Source organism: Parambassis ranga, chromosome 19, assembly GCF_900634625.1.
Source record: "Parambassis ranga chromosome 19, fParRan2.1, whole genome shotgun sequence".
Classification (NCBI taxonomy): domain Eukaryota; kingdom Metazoa; phylum Chordata; class Actinopteri; family Ambassidae; genus Parambassis; species Parambassis ranga.
In genome coordinates, this window is record NC_041039.1 from 13,528,654 (window position 1) to 13,551,664 (window position 23,011).

Sequence of the window (23,011 nt, forward strand, 5' to 3'; positions counted from 1 at the left end):
TTTTTTTGAATGCTTCAAAGAATCAGTTTTAAAATAAATCATCAGTGTTGCTGCGTTGAGGTGTGTAAAGAATAGAAGCTCTGCAAGAAGTTGTTGGACATGTTCTGCAGCTCTTAGATTGATTTACCTTTAAGCGACATCCTGTTGTTTGTGTGCTTACAACTACAAAACAAACAAACAAACAAACAAACAATTACAACTGGCAGGCCATTTTGTCTTTGCAGCTCTCCAATGCAGAGACAGACAGCATGGACCTGTTTTGTCAGACATTTTAAATAGAGTGTACTTTGACTAGGGAAAAATATAAAATGTATTAACACTGCATGACAATCACCAATTAGCTCCATTGTTCCCTGTTCTGATAACACCTCTGCATAATGAGTTAGATTAGCCTTTTATCTAGATGAAAGACTCAATTTTCCAACAGATTCCTTAGACATGAGTTGGGCAGAGTGATTCATGAATTTCAATTAAAATGAAAGACCTACCTCCTACTTTATTATGCCATCCCTTCAGTACACCGGTTCAGATCTCAGGAGAAGGGTGCGCTTTATCCTTTCTCCCATATTCAAAACTTCATTTCCATATTTCTTTTTTTTCTGAGGGATGTGACACATTTGCATTTCCCTGTTCTTGCTGATCAGAATTTGCTGATTGAAACTAAACGAAATCAACTCATCATGGTGACATTGAATTCGTCTCCCCTCCTTATGAATACGCTGCATACTGTGAACTCATTGATTACAGGTAGTCGATCTCACTCCCTTCGTCAGCACAAATGTTGGAGCTCTTCCCCCTTTTCTTTTTGCAGAGCTTACTGTAATTAGACAGTTTCCTGCCAGAGTACTGATGCTCAGAAATCTGCCCTGAATTATCTTTCAATCTCTGGTTTACCATTTTTGCCTCAGGAGCATTTCTGCGATTAGCACTGGCTTGTGGGTGTTTGGGATTCACTCCTCTTTCTCCTCTCCTGCTGCATCTCTCCCCCGCTGGTGGTGGATCCTAATCGAAGCCTGATTGAGTGATAATCTATAATAGCACTGTTCAGGCCTGCAGCCAGCTCCTGCTGACCTCTTTGCCTACAGGATGGATGACGCAGTGATGCACATACAGCTGCAATATCACCCCAGGTCTTACAAAATGCACAGATGCTGTCCTCCATGTATTTTTTTTCCACTGATGTCCAATGCACAAAACAAAAAGTAAAGAACAAAAGAAGTTGGAGGAAGTGCTGGATGAGGTCTGATCAGTTAAGGGGACGGACTGTCTGCTCTGCTGCCCTTGGACTGTGTATTATCCCTCCACAGGCCATGTTAGTGGACTGCTGATTCCCATCAGGCGGGGTTTCTCTCTTGTCGTATTGGCCTGACTGTCTCCTTTCTCAGATAAGAGCCTGCCTGTCTTAACCCTGCTGGCCAGATGACCTTGGCTGCCATATACTTATTCATGCTAAGTACTTGTTTTTTTTATTTTTGTCCTTCTTGGTTTAAAAACACTGGGGCAAAAAAAAAACTTCATGTAGGTCACTTTATTATCCAGCTCCTATGAACTTGCTCCCAGGAATACTAATGCCGACCCAATCAATCGAGTGCTGTGTTGCTCAATAAGAATGATCAGGAAAACTGCACACTTGGTAAACACTGCAGTCCCCGGCCTGTTACATTAGAGCATCACTGTATGATAAAGCACCGGCTGATCAAATTAGAGGGGATTTACAACTTGTTCCTTCATGGCTCAGGCTGCTGATAACGACTCATTGTGGAAAGTAAAGCTATGTTATAAACGGAAATGTTGACCAAGGACTGCAAAGAAATCATTTAGTCCAGTGACAAGTAGTGGGGAAGGCTGTTGGATGTGTGTGCCATAGCTAAGATTTAGATCCCTGATGATATTAGGGAGATATTGAGTGTTCAGTTTTATGGGCCATTTTCTTTCAGCTGTTATCTTGGTGCTTTTCATTATACTGTTTATTGGGGGTATAATGATGTTTTACACTCTGCTTGTGTGTGTGTGTGTTAATGCAATTATAACTCACACTGATGAGGGAATGCTTCTGTGTGTCCCAGCTCTGTGTACAGAGGAGTGTTTCCACGGCCGCTGTGTGTCACCTGATACATGCCAGTGTGAGCCCGGATGGGGAGGACTGGACTGCTCCAGTGGTGAGTGCACTTTCCTTCTAAACCTTCAATTACACACTTAGACTCATTAATTCCTAAATGGCTTTCACAGCCAGTTAGTCCATAAGACTCTGCTGTGAATCTGTTTTGCCTCGATGTCCGTCTATCTCAAAGCTGCTCAGCTTTGTATCCTCTCTTCTTAGCAAACACAGCCAATGGAACAGGTAAGTCACAATGAATTCATTTTCATTTGCTGGAAGTGGAAGTGATTTGCTTGATGAATTTAGCGGATGGATGGATGGTTGCATCCCCCCTGTGTCCACCAAACTCTCTGTTATGGTCTTAATCATGATTAGACTGATGCCTGTGAGTAGTTCAGTGAAATGATGAATCGGTGCCAAGCTGGAACACACCATTGTGCTGGACTTTCTGTTTACTGGGGTTACCTCGGCTCCCTGAGCTTGGATGGGAGGGTGGAGTTAGGCATATCCATCCTGCAATCAGCTAAATGCTGGAGCGTTTCTGAGGCCAGGCAGGAGGAAAGTATCTATTTACTCCTTTGCAAAATTTATGATTGCAGAGAAATGTGCATACAGGAGGTTTGTGACACGGAGGACAGGGATAGCTGTAACCCACTCACCATTTTGTGCATCAACATTTCTGCCCTCCAGTCCACTGTTCACCCAGAGTAGCATTTAACTGTTGCATATTTAGCAATGAGTAATGGTGGATAAAATCATATCAGTACTGTTACTGTATAGATCTATGTGTTTTCATTAGCAAGAGAGCCATTCCCTGATTAGCAACTGTGTGTAAATCAGCTGCAGCTCCATCCTCCTGGAGCTGGATTCATGAGCATAAATGACGATGAGTTTGAGCTGTTTGCCGTTGCTCACTCCTACAGGACTGGTGAGGGTCCAACAGGGAGTATGTGAGGTTCAGGGCCCTGAGGGACTCCTGTCCCAGTCTTGGTTGGTTAGGAGTGCAGCCGTGTGTGACTTCCACCCTGCAGGTGCTTGGCTAATCCACCTTGTTAAAACAGACTTGATGATTGAGACAGAGGCATTATTCATAACTTTAGATTTCCATACCAGGCATGATTCCAGGCTTTTTCATTTACGAGCTTTCATCTGTAGAAATGAGGACCGTGTGCCAATTTTTAAATTAAATCTGCCCTCTTTTTCCTTCGTGTAAATGGTTCAGCATGTTTTTTTTGGGTCTTTCACTGTAAATTTTTGCTTTCACCCAGCACAGACAGGTGGTGTGGTTTAGAAAAAATAGTCCCAATGTGAGTAGGTAAAGCCGTCACATTGCAGGTCACATGGGCTGGAAGGCACATTAGCACATGATCTGTTGCAACATAATCAATGCTATGGTTCATTTGCTGTTTATTTTTTCACCATTGTGTTTGAGTTGAGGTATTTGTGTTCGCATATAAGCCAACTCCCTGGCGCAGTAGCTGGCGAGAGGGCAGAATGAGCTGGTCACATGACAAAGGATGTGTGAATGAGATAAAAAGTGTGTCGCCCAGGCTTGGAGATGAAGAGCTGCCGTGGGATGCTGTGGGGCCTAAAGCTGAAGTGACAGCCTTTTCAGCCAGTGATCTGGAGCTGGATCAAAGGCTTGGACCTCGTTTCTGGAGCAGCACCCACCAGGAAGCAGTTTTGAATATGGGTCAGGTGGTGAAAATAAAGAGTTGGACTGTTGTAGCCAGTGAAGAGAAGGCGATAAGGTGGGAGAGATTTAGCAAATTATGATGGGAGCGGTGGTGAGGCTGGAGAGAAAGGGATTTTTTTCCCCTCACCTGCTGGTGTCCACCTGCTGTAGCCTGAAAATATTTCATCCTCCTCATCTGCCTGGAGCTATGGTCCCACTGAGACCAGAGCTGCCCCATGACCTGCTTGGATTCTCGGGGTGGTCTAAGACTCATCTCAAGGACACATTGGTCGATGTGGACCACGGGTAAAACAGGACGTCTGCTGTTTACTGTTGTCTGCAGTTGTGGTCTCATTCTACATCTGTTAGAGAGGATCTGGAACATTCTGAGCAGAGGTTGTTTTCCCACATGAGTGATGAATGATTAATTGTTGCTCTTGGTTGGTGTGTTTGCTCTAATGCCTGCGTATTGTGTTTGTGGAACGTGGTCTTGATTGTGTCTCTCTCATTATATGTCATGAATCAGTCATGTATTTTATTTTACTTTAACCATTTGGGGCGAGTGCCCTTTACCTGTACATGTGTTTTTTTGTCTGTCTTTGTGCTTGTTTTTCTTATATTGGTCTTTTCTTCTTCTTGTGAACTGCACTCGTGTTTGTCCTCTCTGTGTGTACTTTGTTTTGTCAGATGGGCTGGTCTTGGAAAAACAACAGAAGGAATTTCACCATGTAAATAAAAAAAACTGGCAAAAAACAATAAATAAACTCAATAAAAAGAGGAGCAGAAGCAATTTTTGCAAAGGCAATTCAGATAGATATAGCTCACGCTTATGGGACTGAACAGTTTGTCTTTAGTCATTTTATTCTGGTGTTTTCTTCTTCTGGGGTTTTCAGATTGTAGAGATATTATCGGTTGTAGTTGTAGCAAATATAGTTTAAAAAGAATCACACAGTGTATGATCAAATAGAAAATCAGATCTTTGTAGAATATTCTGAGTTTATTGAATGTATTTTATTTTTCCAATGAGTTTCTGGAGTTTAGAAGTTGACGATTCTTTTGAAAAGTTGCAGAGAAATGACCTGGTCGCCTCTCTGTCATGGACAGTGCTTGTGATTTAATCCTCCCTGTTGAATCCGTCACACAGGGTCACTATACTGTATGCAACAGTAATAACAGCTTTCAAATAAGGCGGGCGATAAAGATAGACGTTATATGTATAAGGTATATTTAGCTACGACTGCCATCACTTGTGAAATATTAGGTGCAGTGAAGCACTGTCATTGATTTTGTGTGCTTCAGTCAGATAATGATATGTTCCCACTGCTCAGGCAGAAGAAATGTGCATAAATACAGAGCTTTTAGTATTTTCTTCTTCTCTGCCTTCTTGGAATTCTTTCCGTCTATTGTACATTGTGGAAATGTTCGCCCACTTTGTGCAGAGATTCTTAAAAAAAAAAAAAAAAAAAAAAAAAAAAATCAATGCTATCGAGATAAGTATCTGAAAAGTCCGAGAAGTAGTTTAGCTTTGTTAACCACAAAGCATCCTTTGTGCTCTAAGAAGAAATCTATCACACTTAACAGCCAAATCTAATGTGGCTGGTCAGCCGTGGTGCATGAGGTAACATATTCCTCCCTGATGTATTCACACAGTAAAGCAGCCTTTGCTCTGAGTACATGTGGTTAATTGATAAATGTGGCCTACGGATGCTCTTTTTATGGGCTATTGCGACAGTCGAGTGGCTACATGCTACTTATTTCATTTTAATTGGCCACAAAAACAGCATGATTATTCATTTTTAAGGTTTTAAATCTGTGTTATTAGATTGAAGAGTTTAGGATTGTGGCCTGGGTCAAGCAGAAATGGCAGATTATTACTTAAGCTTCATTAGCTGTTTTCATTTGCAGATGACATTGTCCCAGCCAGTGCAGGCTCAAAATGAAAGAGTAGCCGAACCCCAAAGCGTGCTGCTCCAGCTGATTTTTGGCTGGAAAAGCACCCTTATGAGGACTCCCTCTGGCACACGTCGACACTATTTACACATTATTCTCAGAAGTGCATCTGAGCCAGATGGTTCCTCTCCAATCCCACCGCAGCAGGACATTGACATGCATCACTGTCAAAGACCGAGAGGCTGAATCCCATTCAACGTGACAGAGACACACAGAGAATAACCCTCATTCCAAACGTCACTTTACTTTGCTCTCAAAACTTCTCTCTTCATTAATCTTACAGATAGACAGTTCAATGTTTGTGTGTGCTTTTCTGTCTCCATCAGTGCAAAAGCAACAAGTCACTTCTCTGTCACATGCCGGCCCCTGTGTGAACACAGAGAGCAGAAAGGCAAGATTTGATCTCTACATCAACTTTTAACAAAAAAGTCTACATCGATTGAATTCCTCATTAAACAAGCATGTAAAGAGTCATTTAGTGAGAACTATAAATACTCTAACTCTATCATTCTGAAGGGGGTTCCTTGCTGCTTTTAACAGTCGATGCCTCATTCATTCTGATAGATCAAAGCACACAGGCTAACGGCATTTCTCGAGGGGGCAGAAGATGGACCGATCTATAGAGCATCAGTGGAGCTCAGCCCTACTGTGTTGACAGAGCTGTGTTTTTGAATGGCGCTCCGGTTTCCCTTGGAGCCATTTGCAGCAGTTTATGTACTGCCAAATACTGTACATGACTCCATGTTGTACAGATATTATACAGGTAAACAGCTAAAGTGTGCAGATAGAAGTTAAAAGATATTATTGAAAGATGTGGCATGTGGAAATGACCACTGTGATTTAAGATTTGCCTCTAATGTGCGTGTCATTTTGATTCATTTTTCTCTTTATGTGTCATCACAGCATTAAATAATGCAGTGGAGGATCAGGTTTAGGTCTAAAGAAAAGGTGACCCTTTACTGTTACAACATGTGTAATAATAACAGGCATGAGGTGTCAGATAGTCTTAGGTGATATTAGGCTGGAATGTAAAGACATTCTGCTGCAGAGTTTAAATGATTCACTCTGGTATTGGTAGTTGGTGGCAATAACGAGTCATGAAATGTAAAAAATATGCCAACAGAAATATAGAAAAATCAAGGAGGTCATACAAGTGAATGCAAATAGTGAATGATTAAAAGTAATTTAAAAAAAAACTGTTTTATAAATGTGTAATCAGGAAATAAATTACATTTATTGGATTGTTGGAGGTATTTTTATGTCTATGACGCATACCCCCCCCCCTCCCTGCCCAGTGTCGATGCATTTGCAGAACTGATGCAGAATAGTGCGCAGTGTCTCTTCAGACCACTTCTAATGTAGACTGTATAGATTTTATCCACTTTACCCCCTTTAGAAAGGGAGAATAGTGAAAATGCAGTCTTTAGATGTAGTTTTACAGCAAACGCATGAATATAATCAGAATCAGAAATACTTTATTAATCCCAGGGGGAAATTGCTTACATTCCAGGTGCTCCATGCATACTCAGAAACAGGTTAGAACTGTTAAATAAAATAAAAAGGCAAGTAGTAAGATAATAAAACAATAATAAACATACAGAAACAAACATGGCCTCTATAAGTCGTTGTTTCCATTACAGACATAAGTTAAATGTTGTATACCAGATTATGAATCCTGTACATCTTCAAAGGTTTAGATAATTGTTACTAAAAGCCTAAAGCAGACTTAACACACTTGTAAGGTTGTTGGTTTGGTTGTGTTGATGTTAAACAGAAGTGCTGCTGTGGGCAGTTAGAACAGATGTGGACGTCACTGCTCCGGCTGTGATGGAGAAGTTTCAGGGCGGCGTTGCCTCGTAGTGACTCACTCACTGTGACTTATGTGTGGTGTAAATCACTGTGCCGAGACTTCAGCTGACTGATATTGAGTCCATCAAATGAATTGTGGCACCCACACTGTAGCTAGCAGCATTCTTTACTACTGACAAGGAACACACACACACACACACACACACTCTCACACACACACACACACCGGTGAAAATGAATTAAAGAAAACATTCACTGAACACAACCACAATTGTTTTGCATGAGTATTATGCATCAGTGTCTCTATAACATTTTTTGTACATATAAGCCTCATTGGCCAAGTACGCAGATTGACCGTGCTCAGCTCTGAAGATTTTTTTTGTACCATCCCATTAAGCAGGATTTATCATTCCCCAAGAGTTCACTGCTCCATTACCTTTAGGAAAATGCCCAAAATGTGTGTGTGTGTATGTGTGTGTATGTATGCATGTGTGATTTCTTTGCATATAACCTCAGCACAAAAAGCAGCAAATCGTAGTGATGGTTAGGATGATACAACATCCAGTCCCGCTGGTCATTATCACTGTGATGCTTGTCATTAGTCAGTGAGAGACAGAGTTAAGAGCCCCTGTAACACTACACCCAGCTATGAGAGCCCGCATAGATGGCTTGATTTAATAAGGACATTAAAAAGCCTTATCTTCTGTCCTTAAGAGAAGGTCAGTGTGTCTAAAATAGCTGAAATGCTATGATAACAGTTTAGAGAGATAAGATATCTCCTGAATACTAATGTAGAACAAAGCTGTTTTACGCTTATTTCACAGGCTATAAGTCACACCGTTGTGGTCCACTGGTGTGTTTCTGAAGTTGGTGTCAAACGATTTTTTTTTTAAATATATTTTATTTTTTTATTAATTATCAACTTTGATGACCTTTTCGGCATAACTATGCACACCTGTCAAGGTTTCAAAGTGCAGTTCTGTGTGGTCAGTGTTCAATGTCGTTATTTTTCTCATTTTGGATCGACGCTTTTTAGAGAAAAAACTATTCACCTTGCACAATGGGGGGAAAAAAAGACTAGAGAAAAGACAATTTGTGTAGCATAGTAATTTTTACATAAAGTAGGACAAACAAACATGTTTACTTGTATTATCAAATACAGCAGAAAGGCCATGGAGGAAAAAAATGAATTAAATATTAATATATATAAAACATATGGTACAGTTGTGCTGTCAGCTTTAATATCCTGTTAATCAGATTGAAGATTTCAGTCTTGATACCCCCATAGGAACAACTGATTTAGCACTTCTTTATTGGTATAATATTAGTTTTACAGCCCCGTATCACCTCTCAGGACCTTGGATAATTTTGATAAGAATAATAACTGGAGGTAACTCTACTCTTACAGGGATCACCACAGCCCTTCGGGGTGCTGTGTTGCAGTGTCCTTGGTTTGCTTTGGGAGTGGGAGCATATTAGCAGTCTTTCTCAGATCCTCTGGTGCACCTGCAATCTCCTGATGTTTAACCCTGGACTTCATTGGAGTGTTGCAGTGATTACAGGCCGTCCTAAGGGACATCGATTGTCCTGCTCCTCCTAGGCAAGCCCCACACAATGCTGACGAATGAACTCGTGGCCCTGCCAAGTCCAATTAACTGTCAGTGCCGCATCGACGAGCTCCTCCGTTTGTTGAGAGTGAAGAAAAACAAACTTTTAATCAAATTTGCCTGTGGGCCCCAGGGTATTTGGGGTTGTATTTTGCATTCCACTGTGTTCTGCCTCGCCTGCAGTTGTGCCACCCTTTTTCAGAAGGTTATATTGTATGTTGTTTGTGTGAGATAGCAGAAATTCCTGCACCTCACTTTAATGGCAGCTCTATCTCTGTATTGTCTGTGACTGATGAATCATCTGCTGCTGGCATCTTCAAGATTACGCACACAAAGTAGAGGAAGCTAGGTCAACTCATTGAAAATGTTTTTTTTCTCATTGTTGCCATTGTTTAAATAAAACACAGTTTGATCTTCTTTTTTTGTTTTAGTTCAATCATAGAAATGCTTTCACCCCAACTTAAGTGCACGTCAGTGTCAGGAATGTCTATAAGCACCTTTGACTAGTTGATCAATAAAAGCTCAGGTTACGATCTTGTGGAATAGTTTGTGCATTAACATCTCCACAAATACCCTTTGCTAATTCTACCAAGGTCGAGATAAACAACTCTACTCTCCTCCTCCTCTGATTAGAGTAATGCAGACATTAAAAGCCCAGAAATTCAATTAAATTGGTGGCTTTTGCCACAGAGGAAAAAAGGAAAAGGACAAAAACGCAAAGAGACGCTATCACATAGCTCGGCGTACTAAGTGGGGGGGGTGGGAGGGGAGCCTGGGATCTAAACATTGACAAAAGGGCATCTGGATGATAAGGATTAAAGGAAATTTTAGAAGAAATGCAATCATTACCAGAGACGAGGATGCATTTATGAGGGTTCAATCAGTGTTACGCAGAAACTGATTCAAAACTGGTTGTTAAGTTGAAATAAAAACAACTGTCAGGGCCCTGGAAATTGTCTCTCTGCATGTGCACGTATTGGCAGCGCATACAGTGTTTAAAGGCTGAGGCAGACAAGCAGGAGTTAAACATGTCCTGTAGCGTGCACTTCATTAAGACCTCTCAATTGAGTTTAGATGGATAAAAGACAGAAAAATGCTGACTTACTGATTCAGGCACCCGCATCCTCAAAGTAAAAAAAAAAAATTCCCCCCTGAGAAATTAGATTTGCAAAAGAAACTTGACACCATGTGATTCTCCCAGCCTCACACTTTAAACATTAACTCCTATTATAATTCTAAGACTGGCTTCCAGTTTCAGGAGCAGGCATACTGTAGTATGAATGACAAGCTCGCCCTCCGCAACAGAACAAAAACAGGGTTACGGTCCATGGATCAATATCTCCGGTCCTCCACTGACTCTGAAATCAGGTTTCAGATGGATTTGTTTGCTCTTGTTTCTTTTTGTTTGTCCTAAATGACTTTTAATCGAAAGTGACCAATGATTCAATCTTTGTAGGTTTAAATATTTTAAACAGAGGGTGGACTAAGATTCAGGACTCATGCTCCATGCTGACCCTGCTCTTCCCCAGATGGCTTGATTCATTTCTTTGCTGCTTCTTTAATGTAACCAGAGTATCCTCCTCTCTCTCTGTCTCTCGCACACACACACACACAATGCTAAGTTGCTGTTGTATACTTTTCACTTCACTTTGACTTTGAGAATCGAGGAGAATAATTCATAGACCTAGCAAGTTTCAGAGACTGGGATAACAACGCTGCTTTCAGAGCCAGCAGTTCATTTGAGATGAACTTCAGGATTTCCTCTTTTTGTAGAAATCTCCAAAGAGTTTGTATTATCCTGAAGAGAAGATGTAAAAAAAGGAAAAAAAAACTCTTAATCTACAGTTTTCAGTGTTAATCAAAGGATGGAAATGTTTTCCTGTTTCTGTCCTTTCATATTGCACCAGCTCTGCTCTGCACTTTGTACCTAATTGAGCATAATGCAGCGCTGTGGTTTTTAAACTTCTGTTTTTCTGATATATTTAAATATTTCACAGGAGCCAGTGCTGATTTTGTGCGACTACACCATATTTTTCCACTCATTTGTAGATCAATAATCAGAGTTTTGTCCATGTTAAAATGATGGACGTTGTTGTTTTTTTGGCCATGTAAACAAACAGGATAAAGTTGCACGACTGCACTGATGAGTAGATAAACTTCCTTGTACGCTGTATGTCAGTGTGTTGGCACAACTGCCGGTCAGTCAGGTAAAAACTCCTGTCAAGATTTATAGCTTCATGATGTGCATTTGCATAATGTGAGATCATTAAAAAGCAATTATCCGTGTGTTTCCGTGTTTCTCTATTGTAGGCATTAATTTGGTGGGTGCGCTTTAAGCTAAATTATGTCAAGTGTTTTACAGTGAGGGACGCATCCGCCATGTTAGACTCTTGAAGTCGCTGCTTTGAGTAAACAACTGACAAGCACACAACACTCCACGGAGATAGAATATTCAAAACAGGAAAGATGATAACGCTGGCATTCATGCAGCTGTCAGTGTCGGTGGGTTTGTTTTGGTGCTTTTTGTCCTTTTATTGCTTATTCTGTGTAAGTACAGCTTAAGATAATTCAAAGGATTTGACAGATGAGGAAAGGTTTACAACTTCACACTTCAAGCTGTTTTTTTAACACATGCACTAAAAGAAAAAAAACAACACTAAACACTGAACACTGGAATTAAATGGGATGGTTATTAGTGCTGGCATTTCTCTTAGCACAGAAAATGCATGTCCTTTTTTTAAAATTTTATTTACTGTGTCATGTTTTTTCAATATTTTTTAAATTCATCATTAATTCTAAAATATAACCTGTCCTAAAACAAGTTGTGCATGTCTTCCCAGGAAGAACTGTTTTAATAATAATTATGACAAAAGGTCCTTTCCTCAGCGTTTTTTTTTAGTTTTGGTTACCAGTGACGTGTCGGTCATGAACAAGATTATTTTTGTTATTTGTTAATTAATCTGGCAGATTATTAAAACGGATGAGTATGATGATCTTTCACTTCACTTCTCGGCCATAGGCGATGCACTGGCTAATTGTTGTGTCAATGTATGACCAATGAGAATGACGACAGAGACAAGGATCATCGTGCCAGTATAGGGGGAGGAACAGGGCCGATGGTCCACATAACAAAACGACCCGTCTACAATAATATTTGATGTTGCTGAACATAATGGCACTCATTACACACCTACTTGCTGAAGCAATCAATAGTTTTACACAAAATATTGATTCACAATTAAATTTAACAGACTTTTAGATTGGACATGGTATTCGACACAGTTATGCAATCATATCAAATTTAGTTCAGTTTAGTGTTTGGAAACTTATATGAGCGTAATTTTTAGTGATGTACGTGAATAAAGAACAATTACAGGTTAGATCATTGCTAAATCTGGTTGCACTATAAAAGCTAGAAGTGCTTTTTTCCCCCTGTTTCCACTCCTAGTTTGCTGTGAAAGGAGCTTTATAACATGTTGATGAAGATTCTCAGTCATCCAGATAATTTTCAATCAAAGGGTTGAAGCGAGGCAACTGGACTTTTAAAGAGCTTCAAGGCATATCACATATGTCAATGAAGATGCAGAATTTTTTCAAATCTGATGCTCAGTCAGAGTGAAGAAGACCTTTTTGTTCAAACTTCATGCGTTAAAGGCAGAAAACTGTTTCCGGGGGTATAAAACTGCAAGCAGCACTCATCTATCAAAGTTCATGATCTAAGAACCCTAAACAAGGGAATTACGTTACTTGTGTGCAAAAATCTACTTTCTTTTTTATCTTTGTTCTGGCTTTACCTTATGTGCGAGAGTTACGCCGGATTTACACCAGAAGCGTTACAAATCGCTGCACAGCGGCGCATTTTTATTACGTCTCCAGAGGGACATCAATCACCACCAGAAGCGTTTCTGAAGCGTTGTGTATCCGTATTCTGTGTTACAAGCTCCCATAAGATTCACAAACTCAAGTCGTAATCTTCCTGTTTACCTGATGCTTAATGTCCTCTCTACATGTATCAGGCTGGGCTACAGAGTAGTTACTGAAAACTCAGTTTACTCCATCAACACACGGAAACAGCTTCTTACCTTCAACTCTGAAATAGTGGAAGGTGAGAAGCCGCCAAAATAGACCTGGCACGTATCTCTCACGGAGCGGCGCGAGCAACGCTTCTGGTGTAAATCCAGCTTTAGCCATTGTTTGCAGTGTGCTCAGATAGCAGGATGTGCTGTGTGTTTGTGTATTTTTGTGAAGTTTTGCCTGAAGTTGTCAATCAGCTGTTGAATCTTGCTGCAGGAGAGATTTCAGAAATGTCTGTGGACATCTTGACACATCGTCCAAGGTGGAAACTTACAGTAATTAAGCTGTAATGATCTGATCATTTGTCAACTTCAGCTGTACGGACGATTAAATTGTTTGTAGTATCACTGTGTTTAATGCTTCAGTAAAGTCTCAGCCAAGGAAAATCAGATACTGTAGCTGTCATCAGTTTAAAACTGACGAAGTTTCTGATTAGCTCAAGCTACATTTATTTGGTGACGTTAAGGAACCCAGCTTGTTCTCTCATTTAGAACTTTAAAGGATTAGCTTAACAACTTAGTCATTTAACACTGACAATTCAATAATTGCCTGAATTACATTTAAATAAAAAATACATCATCGTCTCTGCAGTGTCTTGATTGTTTTCCTGCCTTACAAAGCAACCCAGATGACGTCTTATTGCATTTTCAGGAAATTATGATGGATATCTTTCATTATTTTTGACATTTTATAGATGAAATGTGTCATAGATTAATGAGTGACAGAATGAATCATCAGATTAACCAAGAATGAAAATCATAATTAGTTTTTACCTTCACATACAACAAAACAAAATGTGTTTTTCTGTGAATTCATAGCTTTTTATGTGCATTAACAGAAACCAGTGATTGTACCCAGAAGGCGGGGGTGACCGACGGGTCCAAGAAAAAAGTTAAATAACAATAAAAAAACTATTAGCTTATCTTTTAGAAATGATTTGTGTACACCAGTCTGCCTGCTCAGTGTTGATAATTTGTGTGTAATGGTCACTTGTGTCAGATATGTTGTGAAGTTAAAGCTGTTCTTTTGTGCTGAACAGTGTGACACAAAGGGACAGCCCTTACAGCTGCAGCTTGCTGGATGTTATGTCGTTGTTGTCATTGTTGTTGTGTGCATGCTGTGCTGGTGATTTTTGTGGTTATGTTTGGTGAAGCACAGAGCTTTTATAAGCTGCCGTTTCCAGTCCAGCAGGCTGCCATATATACATAGAAAATTGATGTAGACTCGGAAACAGACTGGTTTAAAAAAATCTCTTTCAAGTGTTCTCCCCCTCATGACAAGTCCTGAATTCACTGACTGTCTGCTTCCTCCTGACACAAACCTGTACGTTCAGTGTCACATGAAACACCTACGATGCATAATTTCTAGTAATGGATGGGGAATGATTTTTTGTGCGTCTGTGTCTCTAAGTCTGGATAGCCGGAGACGACACACTATGCACACCATGGTGCACTAATTAGTACCATGTACACAAACGTAACAGCTGCAGCTTCCTCTAGTTTAGCACCCCATTTATTAAGACCACTTATGCAAATAAACCCAGTCACTAGTTTCTAATTAGAATACCTGAGGCACAACAATAACCCGTCACGCTGCAGCCCTGCACTTAATGAAAGGCAGCGCAGGCGAAAGAGCACAACCAGTGTAGCCACACACACACACACAGAGGAGGCCATGAGAGAAGGGTTGTTGTCAACCTGATGTTTTAGTTCTTGCATTCTTTCTCTTGTTGTTTATTGTTTATCTGTTTCATGGTTTTTCACCCTTTAAATCTATACAGACCCACCCTTTACTAACAATCAATTGAGCAATTTGGTCATGGTCTCCTAGACAACATACAGGGTTATCCTAGATGACCCAGTTTACACAGCAGCTGATGGTGTTGCTGATCATTTATACAGATTTGATCCATCAGGATATTTTTTACCCAAGATAAGGTGTCCTGCTTTTGCTTTTACTTATTATCCATCCATCCATCCAACCATCCATCCATCGAATCTACTATACCTGCTTTGTCCTGTAGAGGGCTGCTGGGCCGGAGCCTACTTTAACTCTGATTTAGTAGAAATGAGGTCAGGACATCTTTACCTACAGTAAATACTTTTTGCATATGGTCCTATTTTCTGTTGGATCATAGTTACTGAGGCCTGAGGTTTTATGTATGCACTGCTGTATCTCATCTGTATGTACAGTCTCACTTTAAAACTTCTTTAGCTTTGAAATGAATTTACTTCAAAGTTTTCTTCTGAAATGCATAAAGCAGCAGTGATGGGCTGTGTGTGTGGTGGGGTTTGTGGGGGAGGGGCCACTGGGGTTGCCTGTATTGGCATTATATGAATGTACATCAGTCTGTGTCCGCACCCTTTCACATCGACTGCTGTTGCCCTATGGCAGATTGTACTTCATCCTAATTAGAATTAATAATTGAAAATAGGAAATCAATGTGTGCAAATTAAACGTGGTAACAGTTGGTTTTATCGGGTTGACATTGTTTTTTGAGCAGCCACGTCATTCCAGGTGACTGCTTTGCTGTTGTGTGTTGTGATGCAGCACAATTACAGCTTTATTTAAACTCCAGCCGCCGTTGTGCACTGTAGATAAACCTCGGCTCTGATTGCTTTTTTTTGTTGTCCTGTGGCGAGAGAGCAAAGGGTTTGTTTTCTGCAGGACTAGGTGAAGGGTAAATTATTAATTGGAAGGAGCAGTGGGCTGTGTAACAATTTGCTGATCCAGAAGCTTTCATGAGCTGTGTCAGGTTGTGTTGAACAAGTGACTGGTTTATTGCACAGGCAAAGCAGCTCTCGCTGCCTGCTAGCATTACACGGCCGGCTTTATTAGAAAGAGAGGGCTGCTCTTTTAAGTAGCATCACTTTAAGTGCTTGTTTAGGATAAAGCATCAGATGACCCGGCCTTGTCTGTCTTGGTCAACAGCTGGACCTGTTAACCCTGTTAGAGCTGTGCTGCAGAGGAGCCGGCTGGCACCTGCAGCGCTTGTATTGATCCAGGTTCACATCCTGAGTAAACTCAGACAAATGATCAGATCCTAGGCAGGATAAACAACTAGACCAGACTTTTTAATCAGTAATGCACTGTGCTAAAAGAATTAAGTTATTCACTCATTAGTTTTGTGGTTGCAAACAGGCAACAGTCAGATCTTGTTATCTGACTGGAGGATGGTGGTGTAATATAGTCTAGGAAGCACACTGTTCAGACAGTGTCTGGGTTGTGCTGTGGACCTGTGCATCTCGGCCCCCCCCCCCAGGGAAATGTGAACACACGGGGGTCCGGCTAAGATGAATTAGGGCAGGACAAAAGACACGCCCAACAGCAGAAGCTGCAGAACGCTGTTATTCCAATTCAGCAGAACGGCCCCCATGACTATTGGCAGATTCCTCTGTATATTTAGAAATTCATTTGTCAAGCTCTCATGGATGCATCTAAACTTTTCACGTCTGGGTTTTTTGAGGACAATTAATAACAGTGTAACAGGAGTCAGCAGAACATGGAAGGAACAGTGGGACCTGTCTTGTAGCTTATTGGCAGCTTTTAAAGCCACAAGTTTAACAAAGCTGAGAGACATTCATCACTCAGTGCAAATTCACCACTTTACACAACAATCATCACTTTCCCTCCGGACTCTGTACCAGTCCTGTCTGCTTTTCACTCCATTAGTCTGCATCACTCTGTCGTTGAGCCGTGATGAATAGCTGGATGTTGAGTCAAGCTTTTATTGAATAACTCTTTTTACAAATAGCTCATATTGACTGAAGATCAGAATATTACATATTCTTGTGTCAGCTAAGGAAAGAATTGCTTCATTGTTCCTGTAAAAATATCATTTTTAAAGGTCTTTGCTTGTCTTTTTATGCTGGTTTTAAGTAGTGATTTGTCAGTAATTCTGGCCATGAAATGTGATTTGAAAATGTTCTCTGTCAAACAGAACAAAGCTGTGAATCAGACCATGTGAAACTTTCCTCATGAGGCAACACAGGTAGACTCATCAGGACATGAGTCATGCTGCTTTGCCTCGCTACAAGCTGTGATAAAAAGCAGGAGAGGAGCCGGAGCCTTTTACCTTCTCCTGACTTTAATTTAGTCATTTATTAAGTGTCCACGGTGTGTCTTAATAACAGTTATGTGACTGACTCAGACAGTGGGGAGTGAAGTCAGGATTCATGTCAAGTATTCCAATAACAATAATGTGGATTTCCCAGTTAGAGCTGGCACAAAGCAGCAAGCCTGCTCCAGCTGTCTCAAGAGGCCAGCGTCTCTATGAGACCTGATTGTAAGAGAAGTTTGCTTTGTGCCCTGCGCCCAGCTGCATATATAAAGTACAAAAAACAAGGAGGTGTTTAAAGAGCTTGACTCAGACTCACATTCTGAATTTAGCTTTGAGAAGCTTATGGCCGCTTCCTGTGCCACAGACTTCTCCTCATAGAGAGAAGACTGACGAACGTTTTGCGGCAGAGGCCAAGTTCAGAAGAACGTCTGAATGAAGCCAACTGCTGAAAGCAGTTTGGTTTTAATCCTGTTGTGGTTAGCCACTGATTATGCAGACTCTTGAGCACACTTCAAAGCTCAGCACCACCATGATGGCTCTCTCAGCCCATTCTTTGGACGCCACCTTCAGAAGTTTACTACCTGCCTCATCTGTGATCTGTTTTGTTCCGGCCAAGGGGATTTCACCCAGCATCTGGGGATTGGACCTTTCCACACATGTGTGAGGTTATCCACATTCTAACAGTTACGTATCATGAGCTCTGAGAGCACGAGCCGGCTGCTGTATGTGTCCTCTGGTTAAAGCACACTGACCCTGCTCAGACCAGTTAGATTAGGGTTAGATTGCAACTTCCCTCGTTTCAGACTTGTATGGGTTTTCATTGCCTACACACACAATCCACAGGGGTCCTCATCACTGTACACAATTTAGCTGTACACTCCAGAAGCAGAAGCCTTCATGCTACATGCTAGGTTTGCTCTGCCGTGCCTCTGCTCTCGCCCGCAGCTCTTCATGAACTCTGACTCCTTAATCACAGTTAAATGCTGTCAGAGCTCGGAAGTGAGAGACTTCTGGGGAAAGTTTGAGAACCTATGTGTAGGAGAGAGACAGCGAGATAATGGGCTTTGCTCTCAATGTGCTGAGGCCTCTAACTGCAAGCTAAAGAAGGTTTAAAACTTCAAATGGTAACATTTGTTGAGCTTCTAAGCACCAGAAAAGTCTGCAAATTAAGCGCTGGATAGATTTTGGTTTAATTCAAGTTTTCTCTGCCTCTCCGAAGTGTTTTTTTTTTACTGACATCATATTTTGAGGCATACACATAAGAATATAAAATGCCCTCTGTATTAATGTGGTCAAGGTTTGAGCTGAAAGTGGAGGAGATGATGCCTCTAGTTATGTAGACACTGCCTATTTTTCTCCTGTGCTGAGAGAGCGCTGCGTTGCTGAGGGAGCTCTGATGAGTGCTTATACACTGCTAAACCAAGTTGCAGCTAAACTGCTCATCTATTACCACAGCCGCCCGCACACACCTCAGATTTAATGTGCCAGGGTCGTTTGCGTGGCAGCAGCTCAACCTTCAGGGAGCTCATTCATGCCAGACTGGAGGCCAGGAGCAGATTAGATCAAATCAATGTGAGCCCTGTAATGTGGCCTCTACTCTGTCCAACCATAGAAGTAATACTGCAGTAGCTCAGTGTTTCAGGACCCCCTTCAGGGCAGACCTGTCTGTATCAGGGAAAGGCTGATCATCTTCCTGCTGTGCACCTGGAAAAACAGGCTTCAGTGCCGGCCATGAAACAGGGTTCATTAGGCTCGTACTCTGACTGATCACAGTTCTGGCAAAGCGAGCATACAAGGAGGGGGCGTAGTGTCTTTACATTTACAACTGAGATGTGAAAATCAATAGTGGAATATTCACCATTCTGGCTGCTGCGCTTGTCTGGATGTCAAGCTGGGCTTTTATGTGAGGTGATACAGCTACTGCTGCTGATGGAGAGATATCAGACCATACCAATCACTTAAATCATCACTAGAACTTCAAAAGAACATTTACCCTGGTGGGAGTGAAGACTACCTACTAGCCGAGCTCAGCGCTGATTGTTCATCACATAGAAGCTGGTTGTTCATTTAACCTTGAAAATGAGCTGTTTGCTCGCCGTTTATGGGGCTGATTAAGATTTCTAAACAGCCTGATTCCCTGAGGACTGCAGGAATTGCTTGTTTTACATCATTGCCTCAGGTACCACTTAGTAATGTCACTGAGCTCTACATTAACTGATGTAAAGGAGCTAGTTTATGTGTCTATCACTTTAAAGACTATTTTTTGCCGGTCTTCGTTACTGAGAGATGACTCCTCTGAGATGTTTGCATAGTCTTCACAGAGGATGAACATCATCTTATTCAGGTGATATTTCTCCTTGCTATTTCTAGCAGGTTCAATAAAATAAGTCACTTCGTACCTTTATGAGTTACAGCAGTTTGTTATTCCTGCTGTAATACCTTCAGATTTTTTTATTTATTTATTTCATTTTTTGGGGGGCATTTGACAGCTAACTGCTGAACCTGAAATAGGTGTTAAAAAATTAAACTGTTACCAAATATGAAAAACAACTTGTTCTCTGCATTAATCTCCGCATCTTCTTCTCTGGCGTCTCTGAGATGTGTGAACAGCTTGCACATGTGCTTCCCTTTTTTTGCAGTTTAATTTCATAGTGTTATTATGACCTTTCTCTGTGATGGCTGTGCTATGTCAACATCACATTCAGTCTGCTTCTGTTTATTTGTCCACCAATACCTTAGTAATAGAACTCAATTTTTCATTTGATTTTTGCTGTTGTCTCAAAGTTTTAGTCAGTGCACTACAAGAGGATACAAGTTAAAGCACGTCTCAGTAGTCATTAAATTAAAAAAAATAAAGTAGACAACCCGTTAATGAAAGTAGTCCTACTTGGCCCTCACTCCAAGATGAACTCATTTTCTGGGTCAAAGGTCACTGTGACCTCAAACACATTTTTAATTATGTCACTTTTTCCACACAGATGTTTTCTAGAATAAAATGATGGTGCATTTTAAAATGATACTAAAAGAACATAATGAATAATTAAAGGAGGGTGAAACATTGATCATGGCCAGAGAAAATGTTGATGCTTAATAGATGCATTAACAGATATTATGACTGTGTTCTTTAATTGAGTTCTGAGTTATGAAGCTTTGTTTTTATTGCTATCCACAGTTGTAGTCTTCTGAAATATATATTGGATTTGTAGGAGGGTGAAGGCTTTGAAAGTGGCATATGTTTATCAAAAAGATGGCATTTCAATGTGACAATTTGGATGATGGCTAAAAGACACCTGAAGACATGTTTATTCAACTCAGTCTGAAGATAAGAGAGAATCAACAGGCAGCCTTTGTGAAATGTTGTTTAGTTGCTTAAAGAGATGCAGTTTGTCACCTTGATTATGCAACCTGTCTAGAAAGTAGCTGTAATGTTTTCAAGTCTTTCAGCAGAAGCTTTCTTGTCTGGAGTACCAGGTGGTTACAGCTTGATTGATGTTTCGCAACACTCATATTGACAGGAGAAATGGATTTTGTTGTGCCGTGTTGCTGGCCTCATGTTTGTATTGCATGTGTTTGCAGCTGAGGAGCTGGAGTCACACAGTCTCATTTTGATTTCTGACCAGGTGTGTGAGTGTGTGAGTATGTAAGTGTGTGTAGAGATTGCATGTTGGCCCTGTGTTTGTGTTTCTCTGAATGTGTGTGAGTGATTGTTTTGACAACTCTCTGATGGGTATCAACCTGTGGATGGTTTTTCCTTTTCTTCCTGCTCAGGGCATCCTTGGATACAAACCTACTCCCTTATGACCCTGAGCAGGAGACAGCAAAGACAGAGAATGAATTTAAAATTTACTATTGTAAAAATTCATGGAAAGACCAACAACAAGAACTGTATCACTCAATAGGTTTTGTACCTTATGTGTGGTGCTCATGTATTTATTTCTGTGTACATGAATGATGATGATAAATAATTTCCTAAAACAAAATGTGAGTGTATTTATCTGCAGCTGTCGGATGATGCTTGTAGCATTAACTCAGCAGCGGTGTGGCTCATCGATGTGTTAATAATTGAGGTTTATGGTAGCTTTTTTATGTGTTTTATTAACAGCAAAACAAATATTATATGTTTTATATTTTTAAGTAAAAACAAACACCTTTGTGACATTCAATTAATAGAAAATTAATAATAAAGCAGGCAGTGAGCTTATGGCGAATGATAGGATAATAACAGGGTGGGAGCAATAATCCACTTACATATTTATTTAATGATAACAGTAAATGCATCACATAAATGTGTGTATTGTTCTTTCTCTGCCTTCAGATGTCCTCAGTGTTGTGGTGTATGGGCCTGTTTGATGTCCTCTTGTCTCTGTGCCTGCAGGCTGTGAGAGCGACTACTGGGGACCTCACTGCAGTAATCGGTGCCAGTGCCAAAACGGAGCTAAGTGCAACCCCATCACAGGTGCCTGTGTCTGCACCGATGGCTACCAAGGATGGCGTTGTGAGGAGCACTGTGAGCATGGCTACTACGGCAAGGCGTGCCAGTTGCCCTGCCAGTGCCTCAATGGTGCCACCTGCAACCACGAGACAGGAGAGTGCATCTGTGCGCCGGGGTACACAGGCGCCTTGTGAGTACCAGTAACTTATTTACTCCTTTGGCGCTTTCTGTGCAGATGACAGGCAGATGCAGGTTATTGTGTCTGAGACGCTTGCTTCCTTTGTGGTGACAGCTGTGGAGAGCGCTGCCCCTCCGGTAGTCATGGGCCTCAGTGTGAGCAGCGCTGTCCCTGCCAGAATGGAGGGACGTGCCACCACATCACTGGAGATTGTTCCTGCCCTGCTGGGTGGACGGTAAGTCACGCAAAGAAAAGCAAAGAAGAAGAAGAAAGTTTACTTTTCTAATGCAGAGACAGACACGTTGTATGAATTTTACCATAAATATGCTGTCAAGTTAGAAATGATGCTCTGCTCTGCAGGAGAAAATGTCTCTATAATGAGGAAGTTCACCACGCTGAACCTTCTGTGTAAAATGACCTTTGTATTAATTTATAGCTTTGTGTGGATGATGTGTGAAAACGGTGCTTCCTGCTACTTTTATGGAAGAAGCAGGAATGCAGTTGTGTATTTGCTGACTTGGTTTCTCTAAAAGATCAGAGTCAGAATTTGAATTTTATCAAGCCAAACAGTGAAAAAACACTTTTTCAAAAAAAAAAAATCTGCTAAATGTCAGAACTTTGTATTTTTCTTCACTGATATTCAAAGAAAACCAATTCATAAATTTGGTCTAAAATGTGCATTGATTTGCTGCTTGGACTTAAAAGAACTAATCAAATGATACTTTGCAGCTGGATTTAGCCCAAACCGATCCACAGCCACAATAAAGTGTGGATGCATCCTGTGATACTCTGCAAAGGGTTGACATAACTTTTTGACCTCAGGGAAAAGTTTGTGTTACATATAACCACACAGATAGGGAAGCATTAATGGCAGTTGTGAATTGTATGCTGTGTCTTTTCGAAGGGTTCAGTTTGTGCCCAGCCGTGTCCTCTCGGGAAGTATGGCATCAACTGCAGTAAAGACTGCTCCTGTCGTAATGGTGGACTGTGCGACCACGTCACGGGGCAGTGCCAGTGCCCAGCTGGCTTCAGTGGACACAGGTATATGCAGCTGACACTCGCTGGCAGACAGTCATTAACCACAAAATCCTTTTGTGAAAAACTCTGCACTCATACTTTAAAAAATAG

At 41.0% G+C, this 23,011-nt stretch overlaps 1 protein-coding gene across 1 annotated transcript in view; it reads left to right on the top strand.

Moving 5' to 3' along the window:
• Nucleotides 1-23,011, top strand: part of megf11 (multiple EGF-like-domains 11) — a 49,952-nt gene that overhangs the window by 5,054 nt on the left and 21,887 nt on the right. The window contains exons 5-9 of the mRNA XM_028431065.1: nucleotides 2,067-2,159; nucleotides 2,321-2,341; nucleotides 21,649-21,895; nucleotides 21,998-22,118; nucleotides 22,788-22,924. Of these exons, the coding sequence (XP_028286866.1) occupies nucleotides 2,067-2,159; nucleotides 2,321-2,341; nucleotides 21,649-21,895; nucleotides 21,998-22,118; nucleotides 22,788-22,924 (619 nt within the window). The remainder of the gene's footprint in view (nucleotides 1-2,066; nucleotides 2,160-2,320; nucleotides 2,342-21,648; nucleotides 21,896-21,997; nucleotides 22,119-22,787; nucleotides 22,925-23,011) is intronic.